At 44.0% G+C, this 20,530-nt stretch overlaps 1 protein-coding gene across 3 annotated transcripts in view; it reads left to right on the top strand.

Moving 5' to 3' along the window:
• LOC121574858 (voltage-dependent calcium channel subunit alpha-2/delta-2) overlaps positions 1 to 20,530 on the top strand; it is a 279,464-nt gene that overhangs the window by 156,917 nt on the left and 102,017 nt on the right. For 2 of the 3 annotated variants that reach the window (XM_041887496.1, XM_041887498.1), the window contains exons 5-6: positions 3,016 to 3,060; positions 16,288 to 16,429. In XM_041887496.1, coding sequence (XP_041743430.1) covers positions 3,016 to 3,060; positions 16,288 to 16,429 — 187 coding nt within the window. The remainder of the gene's footprint in view (positions 1 to 3,015; positions 3,061 to 16,287; positions 16,430 to 20,530) is intronic. The other variant, XM_041887497.1, reaches the window with a different exon arrangement.

Here is a 20,530-nt window from a genome sequence, read left to right as displayed (position 1 = left end):
ATGGCCTGGAGAGCATCCGCAGCATCCGTTTGATCGTGACTTGTGTGTGTGTGTGTGTTTCTGTGTGTGTGTGTGTGTGTGTGTGTGTGTGTGTGTGTGTGTGTGTGTGTGTGTGTGTGTGTGTGTGTGTGTGTGTGTGTGTGTGTGTGTGTGTGTGTGTGTGTGTTTGTAATTACAAAGTCATTAGCAGGTGTCCAGAAGAGATATGGATATGACTGTAATCTGTCCTCACATGATGGAGAGCTTGTCTGAGATTTAAATGTCAAACTTTCTCAACTTGTCTTGTGAGAGCACACAGGATGCCCGCCAAGAGGTATACACTCTGACACATACACACTAAGCCCATCCTCCATGACAGCAGCCTATATGTATAGTGTGTAGGTCTATACCTTATTGCACCAGATGGGCTGGTTCATATTTAGTCCAGTGGGCCTGTCTGACTTGGTTTTATTTGCGGAAAATGATCATTATCGGGCTAATACTGGTGGCCTCAAAGGAAAAAATGGGCCGGTGTGGGGGCCTCAAGGAAACATTTCTTTTTTTATAACTCAAATACACTACAAGTTTGAATTGCTCAGCAATAAAAGAGTGATCAAATGAAGATCCTAAAATCTGTAGATATATAATTATTTAATAGTAATTCATTACAGTAATTGATAGTGGGAGACAAATAGATCAGATAAACGATAGAGAGCCGGTCAGAGTGACACAGTTCAGACAGGAAGCAGCAACAGAAACTGACAGACAGACAGACGTGGTGAGAAAACACAAAAAAGTCACACTATAATCTAGAGCAGAGGGGACTGTTTCTATAGCAACAGTGGGCATCTAACCTGCAGCTGCACTGTATTCACTCACTCTGAAATTGGGTTTGAATGCTGCCTGGTATTGAGGGAGAGAGATGGAGAAAGGAGAATGCTGCCTGGTATTGAGGGGAGGGAGATGGAGAAAGGAGAATACTGCCACGTAGTTTTCGGAAACGTGTGAACAAATCATGTGAAAAATGTAACACAAAAAATATATATACATTTCCCATGAGTCAGACACGTGTGGCGTTTAAAATACCTTTTTCACATGTGAACAAATCAGACACGTGCGTCAGACACGTTTCACATTCATCTTTAAGCTCAGTATGTGAAAACAGCAAGTCACATGTGAAACTGCAGATTTGACATGTTTTTTTTTGTAAGGGTGTTTGTGTGTGTGTGTGTGTGTGTGTGTGTGTGTGTGTGTGTTTGAAGACTGAAGAATAAACATCAATAAAATATACTAATTGGAACATGACTGTACAACAAGCAGAGGCATACCGCTGCCAGAGCTCAGAGGACCTCCCATGCACAAGCAGTATTACCAGAAAACATGTAGACACCCACACTGGTGGCGGAGAGAGAGGAGGAGCATGCATAAACTCTACATGCTATAGTGTAGGGAACCTGTATAAACAGAGATCAATCCCACCGCCATCACTAGAGACAGAGCAACACTGCTGCCTGCCTGCCACAGTGGCCATCTCTGCTATTTTTTGCCTCGACTGCACCCTCTCCCTACACCGCCCCACTTTGCACTCTGCACCCCCCTGTGCGCCTCAAACCCACCCACCCAGCCTCACCCGGTATGCTCATATTTGCTTTCCATACCCACCACCCACACCCTTATGCACCCTCTATAAGTGTATTCCTGTTTACATCCCTCAACTACCCTTTCCCCCACCCCCTTCCCACATCTTCTCTCCTTGTCCCACTGCCCATCCAGATCATGCATGGCTGCTGTGTAGAGAGAGGAGGCAGAGTGTTCTGGTACTGAAGGATAACGAGCATCCGTCTGAAGGGAGAGGACTCTGCTTCTCTGCTCCCCCGTCCGGAGGCCCCTGTGGCTCCCAAGGACATGAGCTGTGTCCGGGCAAGGCCTAGCCTCATGTTAAGTGTCAATAGGAGTTTGGGTCAGGCTGCGTCTGTCCGTCTGTCCGTGTGGGTTGTTTGGGGCTGAGCTGAGCCGTGCTTAGCTGATGACTGACTCCCTGATTAGTGCTGGAGGCCAGCCCCTGGTCACGGACACATTGGGTTTGGAGTGTCTCAGGGAGAGAGAGTGAGAAAGTGGGGGGGGGGGAGAGAGAGAGAGAGAGAGAGAGAGAGAGAGAGAGAGAGAGAGAGAGAGAGAGAGAGAGAGAGAGAGAGAGAGAGAGAGAGAGAGAGAGAGAGAGAGAGAGAGAGAGAGAGAGAGCGATGGGCGTGTGTGTGTATGTGTGTGTATTTGTGTATGTGTGAAGGGCTCTCTCAGCCTCTCCTCTCCTCTGCTGTCAGAGTGGGAGAAGCAGTCACTCCAGTGCCCTTGAGATCGTGTCCTCACTCAGGCTCCCTCCCAATGATAATGAGGCGGGCCCAGACGGATGCCGCACCGTGCTGCACACAGCCCTGGCGAGGAGGTGGGGGTTGGAGGAAGGGGGCAAGCTCTGGGCTGGGGAGTGTGGGGGGCTGTGTGGGGGCTTTGGGGATATACAGCGAATGCTGTCATGAACTTGGCTTCTGTCCTGTTCTCTCTCTTTTCTTTCTCCTATGAGATGAGAGGCGCTATTTACCATGAACTCAACAGACAATAAGCAGTGGATGAGAGCGCTAGGGAGCATTGCTAGCTCATTCCACTCTAAATACTCATCCTAAATCCAGCTACCAACCACTACACCATAGTAAATCATGCCATCCATACGGCCTAGCACTGTATTTCCTACTATAGTGCATACCACATTACAACACTACTAGATTGCATCCTGTACTGCATTAGAACACAGCACGTCTCAGAATCTACACCACATTCCACAAAGTTCCATTCCACAGCCCAATCTTTCATCACACTACCTCCCCGGTGTTCTGTGATGCTGATTATATTCTCATGCTGTCAAGTGTGTCTGAATATAACCTTGATATCTCCATACAGCTACACCAGCAGAAGAGCCTAATGGATATAGTCACTGCTATATCTTCTTTCATCACCTGTCTTTCACCTTTCTTTTCCGCGCAGGAGAGCGACATGGAGTACTATGATTCGAAAGCGGAATCAGACTATGTGAGTACAGTACAGTGGTGTGTGTCCTCCCAGTCCCATCCGCCCGTCCTGCCCATCCTGCTCCCCTGTACGTCTTGTTGTCCCCCTGGTCACAGGCCTCTGAGCTGTCTGTGTGTGTTAGTACGCTGCTGACACTGTGGCTATGAGGGTGTGTGACAGGCCTGGGGCCAGTACCATGCATGTGACCAAGCTCCCACTAACTGTCCTCCCAAGAGATTCAGTCAACCCTGGAGTATACATACCTAACCCCAAACCCTGAAGTACCTACCTACCTACCTAACCCCAAACCCTGAAGGACCTACCTACCTAACCCCAACTGCACATAACCCCACCTGTCGAGTACCTAGTACCTAACATCAACTTTTGAACTCTGTGAAACCCTGGTGAACTTACCTAACTAACTGTCTAAAACTGAAGTACCTAACCCTACCAGTCTACTGAGTATCTTAACCCCAAATGTCTACTGTGCATGTGACAGCGACTGCAGCTCCTACTTTCCTCCCAGGAGATTCAGTCAAACCTTGGAGTATGTACAACTGTGGACGTCAGCAGCACTCTTTGTGTGTTTTACCTCAACTAACCCTAACCCTAACCCAATAAATAACCAAGGAACACACAACCACAAGACAGGATAGTAGGCCTAGACTATACCAAATATACATGGTTATATAGTAACTATCAAGACTTCATGTAACATGTCACGTCACCATTAATATGAGTCACCTATAGATCCACCCACTGAGTCCACAATCCTCTGTAGAGGTATGCAGGGTGTGTCCTAACAATGCCTTATTCTGTCACTGGTCTGGGAACAGTTATTAGTCCTTCCAGAGGATGTAAAGGTCACACAGTGACTCACCACTCCTCTTTGTGCTACCAAGCCACCTGATTAATTGTCTATCAGTACCAAATGTATGAATTCCCTAAATCGTCCAAGCACAAAAGGAAGGAAGGAATAAGGAGAGAGAGAGAGAGCAATGAAGGAGAGAGAGAAAGAGATGATGGAGACAGAGAGAGACGGAGGAGAGAAATGGTGGGACAGAGAGAGAGAGAAGAGAAAGATGGAGAGAGAGAGAGAGAAATGTGGGGACAGACAGAGAGAGGAGCTAGCTATGTTATAAATCACGGTGTGATTTTCGTGGTGTGCGGAGGCAGCCCTCCTGTGATTAATGACACAGCGCTTTAGGGCCTGTCAACATGTCTAATTGGAGGACATCGGTCATCATTAAAATGGTCGCTGCTGAGGCCAAGCCCCTGACAAAACCCATGACCCACCCCAGCACACCGCTAAAGGTCATCCTAAGGTCAAACCCTCCCCCACCTCCATTGTGTCCAGAACCAAGTGACTGGTTATGAAGAGGTAAGGGAGGGAGCTTTTGGAGGAGTGTTTAGTTTCTCCTCAACCTTCCCTCTATCCTTTGCCCTCACCCACTGCTTCCTCCTCCTTTTCCCTCCTCTCACTCACCACTCCTCCCCCTCCTATTCTTCCATCTCTATCACCACCCTGTGTCCTGTCACTGGTCCACAGTGTCTACTCTCTCCAACTGACCCATACTCCTGTATCCTCCCTCTAACCTAACCTCTGTCCTGCTTACTCCTGTATCCTCCCTCTAACCTAACCTCTGTCCTGCTTACTCCTGTATCCTCCCTCTAACCTAACCTCTGTCCTGCTTACTCCTGTATCCTCCCTCTAACCTAACCTCTGTCCTGCTTACTCCTGTATCCTCCCTCTAACCTAACCTCTGTCCTGCTTACTCCTGTATCTTCCCTCTAACCTAACCTCTGTCCTGCTTACTCCTGTATCTTCCCTCTAACGTAACCTCTGTCCTGCTTACTCCTGTATCCTCCCTCTAATCTAACATCTGTCCTGCTTACTCCTGTATCCTCCCTCTAATCTAACCTCTGTCCTGCTTACTCCTGTATCCTCCCTCTAACCTAACCTCTGTCCTGCTTACTCCCTGTATCCTCCCTCTAACCTAACCTCTGTCCTGCTTACTCCTGTATCCTCCCTCTAACCTAACCTCTGTCCTGCTTACTCCTGTATCTTCCCTCTAACCTAACCTCTGTCCTGCTTACTCCTGTATCTTCCCTCTAACGTAACCTCTGTCCTGCTTACTCCTGTATCCTCCCTCTAATCTAACATCTGTCCTGCTTACTCCTGTATCCTCCCTCTAATCTAACCTCTGTCCTGCTTACTCCTGTATCCTCCCTCTAACCTAACCTCTGTCCTGCTTACTCCTGTATCCTCCCTCTAACCTAACCTCTGTCCTGCTTACTCCTGTATCCTCCCTCTAACCTAACCTCTGTCCTGCTTACTCCTGTATCCTCCCTCTAATCTAACCTCTGTCCTGCTTACTCCTGTATCCTCCCTCTAACCTAACCTCTGTCCTGCTTACTCCTGTATCCTCCCTCTAACCTAACCTCTGTCCTGCTTACTCCTGTATCCTCCCTCTAACCTAACCTCTGTCCTGCTTACTCCTGTATCCTCCCTCTAACCTAACCTCTGTCCTGCTTACTCCTGTATCCTCCCTCTAACCTAACCTCTGTCCTGCTTACTCCTGTATCCTCCCTCTAACCTAACCTCTGTCCTGCTTACTCCTGTATCCTCCCTCTAATCTAACCTCTGTCCTGTCTGCTCCGTCCCTCCTCTCCCTTTGTCTGTCTGTACAATCACTCCTTTCTCTCCCTGCTACTAATGGGGGTTGTAATGCGTCCTCTTCACCCCTCCAGTATAAACACTCCATCATTAGAATGTTGTCCAGATGTTCTGGACTCCATATCTCTCACAACTTTGAATTGATGGCCTTTGTGGCACCCGAATCTCACAGTGCCCTTGTGAACGTAAGTGAGTACCCCCCACTGTGCCCTTGTGAGTGCCTGCCCAAAAGGCGAAACTGTCTGTGTCCTCCTTCTGTGTCCAGGCGTAGAATTAGCACATAGCGGCCTCGGTTCATTTTGTAAAGTAATATTCCACAGTGGTATGTGTGTAGGAAGCACTGGAGGGGATTGCTTAGAACTGGGATTAATAACACCCCATGTTAAGACTATCTTGAGGTCTAGCCCCCTAGTGTTGCCCTTATCCTTACTCAACTCTAGCAGCTTATAAGCACGGCAAGGTGACTGGGGAAAATTGTATGGTTAAACAGTACAAATACTACCTATGCTGATCGATCAAGATGACGAGACACAAGTATAGGGACAAAGTGGAGGAGCAATTCAGCGGGTCGGACACGAGGCGTATGTGTCAGGGGCTTCTAACGATCACGGATTACAAAAAGAAAGCCAGTCACGTTGCGAACACCGCCCTACCGGACAAACTATACACCTTTTTCTCACGCTTCAAGCATAACGACTCTGAGCTGCCGAGGAGAGCCCCTGAGGAAAACGAGGGCTACGTGCTTATGGTCTCCACGGAGGACTATGTAAGTCATTCAAACGTATTAACCCTCGCAAGGTTGCCAGCCCAGACGGCATCCCTAGCAATGCCCTCAGAGCATGTGTGTGCAGACCAGCTAGCTGATGTGTTTTCGGTCATTTTCAATCTCTTTCTAGCTCAGGCAGTTATCCCCTCCTGCTTCAAGATATCCACTATCATCCCCGTGCCCAATAAAGGGAAAGTAACTGAACTGAATGATTACTGACCCCTAGCACTCACTTCCGTCATCATGAAGTGCTTTGAGAGGCTAGACAAAGTCCACATCACCTCCTCCCTCCCCGACACACTCGACCCTCTCCAATTCGCTTACCGCCCCCGACAGATCCAAGGACAACGCAATCGCCATTGCACTGCATACTGCCCTCACCCACCTGAACAAAAGGAATGCATATGTGAGGATGCTGTTCATCGACTACAGCTCATCCTTCAATACCATAGCGCCCTCTAACCTCACCACAAAGCTCACAGCCCTGGGACTGAACTCATCCTTATCCAACTGGGTCCTGGACTTCCTGACGGGCCGCCCTCAGGTGGTGAAAGTAGACAACATCATCTCCTCCACACTGATCTTCAACACGTGGTCCTCAGTCCCCTCCTGTACTCCCTGTATACCCACGACTGCGTGGCCTCACACAGTTCCAACTCCATCATCACATTTGCTGACAACACGACAGTAGTAGACGTGATTACCAATTACGATGAGACGGCCTACAAAGAGGAGGTAGGCACTCTGACGGCATGGTGCCAGGTAAATAACCTCCCCCTCAACGTCAGCAAAACAAAGGAGCTGATTGTGGACTTCAGGAGGAGCCAGGCTGGGCATGCCCCCATTCTCATCAACGACGCCACCATGGAGACGGTCAAAAACGTCAAGTTCCTCGGCGTACACATCTCAGAGGAGCTGAAATGATCAATCCACATGGACACCGTGATGAAGAAGGCATGACAGCAACTCTTCCACCTCGACACTTCAACATCAGTTGTCGCAGGAAGGCTAAGAAGACCATCAGGGGCCTCAGCCACCCGAGCCACGGCCTGTTCTCCCCGCTTCCATCACTCAGACGTGGACAGTATAGGAGCATCATGGTGAAAATTGTCAGACTGGCCAATAGCTTCTACCCCCAGACCATCAGGCTGCTGAATAGCCACCACTAGTCAGCTACCTGCTCCCCCTATCCCCGTGTGCATGTGACTAATAAACTCTAATCTAATCTAGCACTGGCCCTTTGACAATTAACTGTTTTCATTGGCAGGGTCCAATTATTGATTAATGTTACTATGACTTTAATGCACACACAGACACACATGGACACATTAAATGTTATAGGCATGATGTCTTGGCCTGTCTTTATGGTCCCACCACCACCGCATTTGCTGTCAGTACACTCTTAGAAAAAAGGGTTCCAAAAGGGATCTTTGCGGATGGATAGGGTTCTACCAAGAAATGTTTTGATCAGAAGAACCCTTTTTGGAAGACAAGGGTTCATTGTAAGGCAAAGGGTTCTACCTAGAACCTTTAACATCATAATAACTGTTTTTTGAAGAAAGGGTTATTTGATCATTCTTTGTCAGACAAGAAATGTTCTACATAGAACCATATATACAGTAATATTTCCCAGCATGCTCTAACACAGGATAATTTTCTGAATTGTTTGTTTTACTGTAATATCTGTGTTTTTGCATGTACATTGATTAGTTGATTAATTTTATGCTACACAAAGATAAATAACATACCGTTTTCTAAACTAATCCAATCTGTTGGAGTTATTGCACCCGTTATTGAGATGGTTGTTCCAGTTTAGATGATTGATGTGGTCTCAGTATTAACTCTTCCCTACCCTACCAGTCTTTCTGAATGCAGGTTGCGGGTGATAAAAAATTCCACTTGTTGGATATCCTGACTCTGGCTGGACTCCAATAGGAATTACACATCACTTTGCATGCCAGCATAATGTGACTTGCAGGCCTGATGTGGCCTGTAAACCAGGAGATTCCTAACACCACTGGGTTAGAGTATAACTAGGCCATCAAAGAAAGGCCTTGTGATATATGTAATGTATTGTCATAAATAATAACATTTTAAAGGCTAATAAGGCTGGTGGGACCATTCACAGAGGGTTCTAGGAAGGGCCGTCCAAAGATGAAAGGGTTCTCGGTAGAATCCTTCATAGAAGGTTCTAGGAAGAACCTTTAGATGATAAAATTGTTCTTGGTAGAACCCTTCATAGAGGGTTCTAGGTAGAACCATATACATGGGGGTTCTTTGAAGAACCCTACATAGAGGGTTCTAGATTGAACCCTCTGCAAAGGGTTCTAACCAGCACCAAAAAGGGTTCCCCTATGGGAACAAACTGAGCGTGTAGAATAATATGATATTGACTTTAGAGTTGTATTATCTGCCATTGTTGGGGGGGAATCTCTCTGTAAGAACTACCCAAATGAAAGAGACAAGATCAGGCCCCCCAATAGAATATTATTACTTAGGCTTCAGCAGAGAACAGACAACGGTCACTCTGGGTGAAATTGCAATGGTCTCTATTATGCATTATCTCACTTTGATTTGATATTGTTATCTGGCTGCTAGTGAAATACGTATGAATTGTAAATGATGTTCCAAGGTAGCGATTTGGTGGAGGGCAAGTAGCAGAGATGTCGGCTACTTAGCTGGCAAAACTATTATTATTCTAGCTTGGCGTTGCATTTGAAACGCAGACTCATTTTGGGTTTTGATTTTCTTTGCTTTATCATACAGTGCACTACATTACACTGTCAAAACTCTGTTTGCAACTACTTCAAGGTCTCAGAGCGAGTGACGTCTCCGATTGAAACGCTACTAGCGCACACCGCTAACTAGCTAGCCATTTCACACCGGTTACACTCACCCCTCTTTGACCTCCTCCTTCTGCGCAGCAACCCCAGCAGCTGGGCAGAGGCCAACTGAGTGATCCGGGTCAACAGCATCAATGTAACAGATTTGCTTCGGTCCCTGTCCTCGCCCCAACCTAGGCTCGAACCATGGACCCTCTGAACACATCAACAGCTGCCTTCCATGAAGCATCATTACCTACAGTGAGGGAAAAAAGTATTTGATCCCCTGCTGATTTTGTACGTTTGCCCACTGACGAAGACATGATCAGTCTATAATTTTAATGTTAGGTTTATTTGAACAGTGAGAGACAGAATAACAACAAAAAAATCCAGACAAACGCATGTCAAAAGTGTTATAAATTGATTTGCATTTTAATGAGGGAAATAAGTATTTGACCCCTCTGCAAAACATGACTTAGTACTTGGTGGCAAAACCCTTGTTGGCAATCACAGAGGTCAGATGTTTCTTGTAGTTGGCCACCAGGTTTGCACACATCTCAGGAGGGATTTTGTCCCACTCCTCTTTGCAGATCTTCTCCAAGTCATTAAGGTTTCGAGGCTGACGTTTGGCAACTCGAACCTTCAGCTCCCTTCACAGATTTTCTATGGGATTAAGGTCTGGAGACTGGCTAGGCCACTCCAGGACCTTAATGTGCTTCTTCTTGAGCCACTCCTTTGTTGCCTTGGCCGTGTGTTTTGGGTCATTGTCATGCTGGAATACCCATCCACGACCCATTTTCAATGCCCGGCTGAGGAAAGGAGGTTCTCACCCAAGATTTGACGGTACATGGCCCCGTCCATCGTCCCTTTGATGCGGTGAAGTTGTCCTGTCCCCTTAGCAGAAAAAAACCCCCAAAGCATAATGTTTCCACCTCCATGTTTGACAGTGGGGATGGTCATAGGCAGCATTCCTCCTCCTCCAAACACGGCGAGTTGAGTTGATGCCAAAGAGCTCAATTTTGGTCTCATCTGACCACAACACTTTCACCCAGTTCTCCTCTGAATCATTCAGATGTTCACTGGCAAACTTCAGACGGGCCTGTATATGTGCTTTCTTGAGCAGGGGGACCTTGCGGACGCTGCAGGAGTTCAGTCCTTCACGGCGTAGTGTGTTACCAATTGTTTTCTTGGTGACTATGGTCCCAGCTGCCTTGAGATCATTGACAAGATCCTCCCGTGTAGTTCTGGGCTGATTCCTCACCATTCTCATTATCATTGCAACTCCACGAGGTGAGATCTTGCATGGAGCCCCAGGCTGAGGGAGATTGACAGTTATTTTGTGTTTCTTCCATTTGCGAATAATCGCACCAACTGTTGTCACCTTCTCACCAAGCTGCTTGGCGATGGTCTTGTAGCCCATTCCAGCCTTGTGTAGGTCTACAGGGAGCCAGAAATCTTTCTGATTGAGAGGGGGTCAAATACTTATTTCCCTCATTAAAATGCAAATCAATTTATAACATTTTTGACATGCGTTTTGCTGTCTCTCACTGTTCAAATAAACCTACCCTTAAAATTATAGACTGATAATTTATTTGTCAGTGGGCAAACGTACAAAATCAGCAGGGGATCAAATACTTTTTTCCCTCACTGTATAGCTCCACAAAAGCCGCGGGAAACAACTAATTCAAAGTTTCAGAGCGAGTGACGCCACCGATTGAAAAGCTACTAGTGTGCACCGCTAACTAGCTAGCCATTTCAAACCGGTTGCACACACACACACACATACACACACAATAATATCAAAGGGATGAGCCGGGTCAGGAGCGAGAGATGATTGTAGTCGGGGTTAGCCCTGGATAGGTAAAGGTGGAAATAAAAGAGTCTTCAAAAGGTAATTCCTGGCCTCTTCAGCCTTTAATTAAACCTTGATAATAGGGAGATAAAATTAACAATTTGGGTAATGAATCGAGCAAAACAGGTGGTGGATGGCTGAAGAAAATGAACCAATCAGTCTTTCCTGTGTGGATTTATTTAGCTCCTAATTAGAATCTGCCTTGGTTAATTATGATTGGGCTCTTTGGGAAAAAAAGGTCCTCACTGAAATGACAGTCAGGCTGAGAGATAAACAAACACTGGGACGGGACTTCATAGTACGCTGCTGATGCACGAGGGGTTTCTGAAGCCAATCACCTTCACCGTTATTGATAACTCGGCTTCTCTAAGCCAATCACCTTCACTGTAAATAATGTCATCATTTTCTCTAAGCCAATCAACTTCACTGTAAATAATGCAACCATTTTCTCTAAGACAATCACCTTCACTGTAACCAATACAATAGCATCGCTAATTCAATCACATTCAATTTAAGTAATAATGCAGCCCTTCTAATCCAGCATTCCTAACCCACTTTCTCTGTAACTGATATACCAGCATCTCTAACCTAATCATCTTTACCGATGAACCAGCAAGTCCTACCTAATCACCCATGCCACCAAACTGCTCTTAACACAATGTCCTCGCGTGTTTGAAGAACTGCATCAGTAATCGAGTGATCCTCTCTGCTAGACCAACATCCAACTCTAACCCTCTCACCCTTGCTGATGCAAATTAATAAGCACACATTCATTGTCTTTGCTGTAATATTGCTAGACTAGTATTATATTTTTCAACCAATCATCTTCAATATCACTGCCACACAATCCACTTTTACCTTGTCACCAGCAACATTAGTGTTGCTGTTAAAAGCAGCACATCTTATCGAGTACCTATTCTTGTGTAATGGGGTCATTGTTGAGTGGGGCAGGTTTACATTGTGATGCAGTTGGAGATGATTGGCAGCAAAAGAGTGAGAAAACGATTGCAAAAACTTTTTCGCTGAACAGGAAGGTTTTGACAGAATGAATAGAGTTGAGGAAAAGGAGACAGTTTAAGAGATATACTTTGAAAATGTGGCTGTCGAAGTTATATTGTAAGGCTATTACAATCAAATGTCAAATGTGTGTTGAATAGGGAGAGGATTGAATAGGGAGAGATGGGACTCAGAGATGGGGGGTGTCAAGTCTGGTAGGTTTTTCTAAGCCTGCAACGAAAGGGGAAACCTGCCAGAGATTAAAGTGATGACACAAGGGCCATAGCCAGAGAGTGTAGCCAGATAGTATAGCCAGAAAGTATAGCCAGAGAGTATAGCCAGAGAGTATAGCCAGAGAGTATAACCAGAGAGTATAACCAGAGAGTATAACCAGAGAGTATAACCACAGAGTATAACCACAGAGTATAACCACAGAGTATAACTAGAGAGTGTAGCCAGAGAGTATAGCCAGAGAGTATAGCCAGAGAGTGTAGCCAGAGAGTGTAGCCAGAGAGTGTAGCCAGAGAGCGTAGCCAGAGAGTGTCGCCAGAGAGTATAACCAGAGAGTGTAGCCAGAGAGTGTAGCCAGAGAGTATAGCCAGAGAGTGTAGCCTAGAGTGTGAGTTTTTATAACAGTAAGTTTGTATCTATTTTTTATTATGTTTGTCACCTTTGATTTACAATTGTGTATGTGCATGTACTGCATGTGTATGTGTGAGAGAGACACACACAGAGCGGGAGACAGAGACGGTTGACGTATGTCTGATGATGCGTTTCCTGTAAGGTAGCATGTTGTCCTGGTCTGTCACTACACTGTTGCTAGCGTTGACATTCAGTGGATTATCATCACAACTGTCCCCCTGCTCTTCCCTTCATTTCCAACAACAGCTTGTAATTGCATTTTAATAGACAATTAAAGCCAGGCCATCGATCAATTCCTGCACAGGGCATGAGGCTTGAATACAATTTTGCGAAAAAACAAACATTTTTTATCATGTCAAATCCAATTAACCCTTGCTACTCTATTAAAGAATGCATTTGAGTATTTGTTTTTTGTTTTATTTTTATTTTTGTTCTCCCTGCCACCACCCCCCTCTTCGGATGTGTGAGTATTTGTGTTATGCACTGACATGTGTCTGTCAGTTTTAGGATTGTGTTTTATTACAACACTATACACATATTTTGTGCGTAGATTAAGAATTTTGTATGTTTTGGCTTCCCTTTCCTTATGGTATGCTGTGCATGCTATATATTCAGTATGGGTGTATATTGTAGATGGCCTTCCTCTCATACCTTCTCATTTGTGGTAATCTCTACGTGGGTAGATTATGTGTGTAGACCGAGAGAATCAGCCAGGACTGAATGGGATGTGTGAGATCTGAGCAGCATTAGTTTCAGTGTTAGGGTTTTCATCACTGGTTATTTTGACGTGTCAGGATTGGGCAAAGGCGGTGCTTAAACTTGAGTGCTTTGCGCGTGTGTGTGTGTGGGGAGGGGGGTTGAGGGGGTAGACTTCATTTTTGCAGGAACTCTCAATTTCTAACACGAAAGTATTCACATACTTGACTTTTTCCACATTTTGTTGTATTACAGCCTGAATTCAATTTAGATAACATTTAAATTGAGTCACTGGCCTACACACAATACAACATAATGTCAATGTGGAATTATGTTTTTCAAAATGTTTACTAATTAATTAAAAATGAAAAGCTAAAATGTCTTGAGTCAATAAGTGTTCATATCCTTTGTTATGAAAAGCCTAATTAAGTTCAGGAGTAAAAATTTACCTAACAAGTCATATAATAAGTTGCATGGACTCACTCTGTGTGCAATAATAGTGTAAAACATGATTTTTGAATGACTACCTCATCTCTGTACTCCCCACATACAATTATCTGTAAGGTCCCTCAGTCGAGCAGTGAATTTCGAACCCAGATTCAACCATAAAGACCAGGGAGGTTTTCCCAGTGCCTCGCAAAGAAAGGGGACCTATTGGTAGATGGGTAAAAAAAAAAAAAAAGCAGACAATTAATATCCCTTTGAGCATGGTGAAGTTATTAATTACACTTTGAATGGTGTATCAATACACCCAGTCACTACAAAAATATAGGCATCCTTCCTAACTCAGTTACCGGAGAGGAAGGAAACCGCTCAGGGATTTTACCCTGAGGCCAATGGTGACTTTTAAACAGTTACAGAGTTTAATGGCTGTGATAGGAGAAAACTGAGGCTGGATCAACAACATTGTAGTTACTCCACAATACTAATACAATTGACAGAGTGAAAAGAAGGAAGCCTATACAGAATAAAGATATTCCAAAACATGCATCTTGTTTGCAACAAGGCATTAAAGTAATATTGCAAAAAGAAAGTGGCAAAACAATTAACTTTTTACCCTGAATACAAAGTGTTATATTTGTGGCAAATCCAATACAACACGTTACTGAGTACCACTCTCCATATTTTCAAGCATAGTGGTGGCTGAATCATGTTATGGGTATGCTTGTAATAGGCAAGGATTGGGGAGGATAAAATATAAACGTAATGGAGCGAAGCAGGCAAAACCCTAGAAGAAAACCTGGTTCAGTCTGCTTTCCACCAGACACTGGGAGATGAATTCACCTTTCAGCAGGACAATGACCTAAAACACAAGGCCAAATATACACTGGAGTTACTTACCAAGAAGACAGTGAATGTTCCTGAATGGCCGAGTTACAGTTTCGACTTAAATCTGCTTGAAAATCTATGGCAAGACCTGAAAATGGTTGTTTAGCAATGATCAACAAACAATTTGACAGAGCTTGAAGAATTTTGAAATGAATAATGGGCAAATGTTGCACAATTCAGGTGTGGAAAGCTCTTAGAGACTTACCCAGAAAGACTCACAGCTGCCAATGTGCCTCTACAAAGTATTGACTCAGGGGTGTGAATACATATGTAAATGTGATATTCTGCATTAGATTTTCAATAAATGTGCAAACATTTCTAAAAACATGCGTTCACTTTGTCATTATGAGGTATTGTGTGTAGGTGGGTGAGAAACAAATCTATTTAATCCATTTTGAATTCAGGATGTAACACAGCAAAATGTGGAATAAGTCAAGGGGTATGAATACTTTCTGAAGGCACTGTATGAACATAGAAGTTAATCACGCAGCTGACCAAATTACGCAAAATTTTACTTCTGGGTTAACAGAGATTACATTTATGGTATTAGCTACAGTATGTGCTATATTCTGTCAGTATGCACCTTGCAGCATATTAGTGAGCTCCCTTAGGATTTGGAGTCACAGATAAAGGAATAAGCTCCGCCAGAGGATGTGTTTAGATCTAACTCCTATTTCTTTTCACATGATTGGCTCTTGAAAAGGCAAGGCTTGTCCTCTGTCGATAGCTAATCATGATTGAATCCTAAATGTCACATTAATAGGAAAAGTTTTACTCCCACATTTCTTTTGTCCTTATTTGACATTTGTCACTTTGTGAAAGTAATGTGCTGGGCTAACCCAGACAAATACTAATGGAAGAGGTTGTCCTCTCAGTAAACACATTCTAGCTCTATAGCTCTGTGTTGTGTTGTGTGCTAGTGGGTAGACTACAGAACAATATACATTCTGTTGTTCTGAATGTCTAACATAACACAAGGCAGCTCCAGCTGGCTTCCTAACCTAACACTGCATGGGCGTAGTGGAGATGCAGCCTGTGTGGGTGGCAGAGAAAGCTGTGATTAAGTAGTGCTGGTTGTTAGTTATTATTGTCGGGCTTAATTTGTGTACCACCTAATGTGTCTGTGATAGCCATCTTGGACACTAATTGATTCTAACTGTTTTGTGTCTACTTTGATACCTGCTGTTGCTTTGTGACGAGGCAAAGAATAGAAGGCAAATCCAAACCCAGCCTAAAAAGCGGTGTAATTGCTGTTTTTGTAGTTTAATCCAGGAGTGTGCATGTGTGCTTCTATGTGTGTGTGTATGTGCGTGCGGCTGTGCATTCAATCCTTTGTGAGTGCGTTCCTGTTTGTTTGTGGCTGTGCGGGGCAGATATCTGTTTGTGTTCGTCTGTCTGCCTTTCCTCCTGTACTGTACTTATCTCAATAACAGTGTGTTTCTTTCTCGATGTGTGTCTCTCTGTGCAGACGGAGGACGGAGATGGGGAAGAGAATCTGATGGAGAACCCCTACTCCATGAAGCTGGAGTTTGTGGACGATCCCAACTTTAAAAACAAGGTCAACTACTCCTATAGCGCCGTCCAGATCCCCACAGACATCTATAAGGGCTGTAAGTACCAAGCTACACATGCATCCACACACACGATCTGACCTTTTTGGGGAAGGGAACGGGATACGTAGTCAGTTACACAACTGAATGCATTCAACCAAAATGTGTCTTCCGAATCAGAGAGGTGCGGGAGGCTGCCTTAATCGACGTCCACATCATCAGCGCCCAGTTATTGTTGGGAGTTAACTGCCTAGCTCAATGGCAGAACGGCAGATTTGTCAACCTTGCTGGCTCAGGGATTCGAACCAGCGTCCCTTGCAGTTACTGGCCGCTAGGCTACCTGCCGCCCTGTTTTGCTAGGTTACGTACAATGTTTTTTTATTACACATGTTCTGACAGGATAAACCCTTGAGATGCCTCATTTTGTTTCCGAGGGGGTCCTGAGCGGCATGTCTTGCTTGTCAGCTTGGGAAGATATCTCCCTCATGGTTCTTCTTCAGAGACCTGGGTCAGTCTTGAATATAATATAACAATAATATAATATGCCATTTAGCAGACGCTTTTATCCAAAGCGACATACAGTCATGTGTGCATACATTTTTACGTATGGGTGTTCCCGGGGATCGAACCCACTACCCTGGCGTTACAAGCGTCATGCTCTACCAATTGGGCTACCGAGGACCACATGGATGTCACCCTCTATTTCTCTACTACTCCTTAGTGCCTGACTCTTCACCTTCTAAGGGTGTGAGCCAGTGTAGGCTGCTGAGGGGAGGACAGCTCATAATAATGCCTGGAATGGAGTCAATGGAATGGTATCAAAGAAGTGGTTTCCATGTGGTTCATACCATTCCACTGACTCCATTCCACTGACGTCCTTGACCTTAGCAGCCTCCAATGGTGTGAGCTGAGCACTGTATCCTGCTCCTCTGTGTATCAGTCAACACTTGCTTACTGTGTGTGTGTGTGTGTGTGTGTGTGTGTGTGTGTGTGTGTGTGTGTGTGTGTGTGTGTGTGTGTGTGTGTGTGTGTGCGTGTGCGTGTGTGGAGGTTGCGTGGGCATGGATAGATTCCCCTGCTCCTGGAAAGTCTGCCATACCTGGTACCTCACAGCCCAACGGGCATAACACCCTCCTAGGGAGTCATCCAAAAATTGACAAAAGTGAACACATGTACCTGCTGGGGCTGTAATCTCACAGTCACCCTTTATTTTCTCTCTAACCAACAAACCAAAATTGGTTCTGTGAAGTTCCCAGGACATTTGTTAGGTCACGGCAAATGTTGTCATAACACAAAAACTGTCCAGTTGGGCTAATGATTATAGAATGTTTGTATAAAACATTCACGCATATGTTGCAAGAACGTTCCTAGAACACATTTAATCTGTTCTTTAAAGTTTCCCATAATGTTTCATAAGGTTGTGGGAACAGTCTGGTGAGAACATTGTGGGGACATCACAAAAGATATGTTCCCAAAAACCCAAAACTGTCCAGTTGTTCGGATGATTCTACAATGTTTCATTTAGGGTGCAAAAAACATTCACCTGATGTTACAAGAACGTTCCCTGAACACATTTAGTCTGTTATTTAAAGGTTCCCAAAATGTTTCTTAAGGTTGTGCAAACATTGTGGGGATATGACAAGAGAAAGGTTCCCAAAACACTAAAACTGTCCAGTTGTGCTGACATTCAGATAATGTTTGTATCAGGGTGCACAAAACATTCCTTTGATGTTGCAAGAATGTTGACAGAACAGCCTTTCTGAGTTCTTTAAAAGTTTCCAGAACATTTAATTAGGTTGTGGGAACAGTGTGGGTACATTACAAGAGATAGGTTACCAAAACACAAAATATGCTCAGCTGTGATGACATTCATATAATGTTTAAGTTAGGTTGCACAGGACATTCGCTTAATGTTGTAAGAATGTTTACAGAACACTTGGTCGAAGTTCTTTAAATGTTTCCAGAACATTTAATTAAATTATGGGACTTGTCTGGGATGTTGCAAGAATATTCTCACATTCCCACAATATTGCACAATGTTCCACAATTGCCAAATAAGTCAGTTTGTATGATGTTCATAGCATATTTGTTTTAGGTTTAACATAATATTCCATTAATATTCACACAATATACATGTGACCTTGTCTTGGAGGTCCTCAGAACATTTCAAGAACATTTAGAAAATGTTATATTTAGGTTTGACCTAATATTACCACAACATTCTGAGCATGCACATTTGTAGCTCCTTAAAGCATAATAAATCACATTGGAATAAATTTTTATTTTATTATTTATTTCACCTTTATTTAACCAGGTAAGCCAGTTGAGAACAAGTTCTCATTTACAACTGCGACCTGGCCAAGATAAAGCTAAGCAGTGCGATAAAAACAACAACAACACAGAGTTACATATGGAATAAACAAAACGTACAGTCAAAAACACAATTGAGAATCTATATACAGTGTGTGCAAATGTAGTAAGTTATGGAGGTAAGGCAATAAATAGGCCATTGTCACGATCGTTACATGATGAAGACACGGACCAAGGCGCAGCGTGGTAAGCGTACATTTTATTTGTACTTAACACACAATCAAAACAAAACAACAAACGATACGTGAAGTCCTAGTTTATACACCAAAACAAACCTTACGGAACAAGATCCCACAAATAACTAGTGCCAACAGGCTGCCTAAGTATGGTTCCCAATCAGAGACAACGAGAATCAGCTGCCTCTGATTGGGAACCACCCTGGCCAACATAGATCTACACGATCTAGAACATGAACATAGAAAATACAACATAGACACTGCACACCCTGGCTCAACTTTTAAGAGTCCCCAGAGCCAGGGCGTGACAGCCATAGTGCAAAAGTATTAACACTGGAGTGATAGATGTGCAGAAGATGATGTGCAAATAGAGATACTGGGGTGCAAATGTGCAAAATAAATAACAATGTAAATAACAATATGGGGATGAGGTAGTTGGGTGGGCTAATTACAGATGGGCTGTGTACAGGTGCAGTGATCGGTAAGCTGCTGTCGTATCGAGTAAATGCTGGCAATTATTGCTGATGAACAAAGGAGTCCGCTCATACTGAACCTGGATCATAAGATTTATTCATATCACAAGCTTTCAGCATGTGTTACAGACTTGCAGGGTCTGGAGAGCAGTGTCCTCGAATTCTAATGGCTGCTCTGACTTCTACTTCGTCCTGCATATACTTATAAACAATGCAAACAGATGGGTTGCTCCCTCTTCTGGCCAATCACCAGTCTCCCCTGGGGCGTCACCCCACAACTGGCTACTTTTGACCTAACATAAACAACATTCCATCATGAAAAACATTTAACAAAGGCATAATCCTAATACACTACATTTCCCCCCTTCGAGACTAACTAAAAGTCTCGAAAACAAACAGAATAGGATTATGACCAGTAACAATTTATCTTATTGAGTATCTTTAACATTAAACCAAAAACATTCTCCTCTAGAGTGTAAATACCTTTCTATGAAATATGAATAAATGTTTATGAAGTGTGAATACATTACTATGAAATATGAACAAATCTTTATGGAGTGTGAGAGCGAAAAACTGTCCGGCAACCTTCGTTCCAAATCCATCCATCAATCAAGACAGTAAAATTCTCTCACGGTCCCTCTGCCCCAGGCAACCACCTAGGTACTCCCGATAAACTCATAAACAATGTAAATGCATTTGAAACTATGATGCAATTAAATACACATGTAAGCCCCTGCAAACAAAATCCTATCCAAAAAATGTCCACTCTAAGGCTGGTCAACCCATTGGACCATACAGTGGACCTCTCCCTGCCTAGACTCCCTGTCCCTAAGCATCAACGAAATAAACAAAAACATCTAAGATCCCCACATGTATCCAATAACATCAAATATCATTCTACAAAAATTAATACCTAAGAATATGACACAAATGATGTATTACACATGCAAATATGTCTATATTTCATTGCAGACACTGGAATGTAGTCCACTACACTTCATCTCCTCCGTAGTCTCCTCTTCCAATGTATTGTTGATGATGGAATCGGAATCTTTCCACACCTTCTTTGTTCCATCTCCTCCAGTCATTGTCCTTTCATATTGTCCCTTCATATTGTCCTTGTTTGAGTATTTCAATCTCCA

Source organism: Coregonus clupeaformis, chromosome 10, assembly GCF_020615455.1.
Source record: "Coregonus clupeaformis isolate EN_2021a chromosome 10, ASM2061545v1, whole genome shotgun sequence".
NCBI lineage: Eukaryota > Metazoa > Chordata > Actinopteri > Salmoniformes > Salmonidae > Coregonus > Coregonus clupeaformis.
This window is presented reverse-complemented; position numbering and strand designations above follow the sequence as displayed.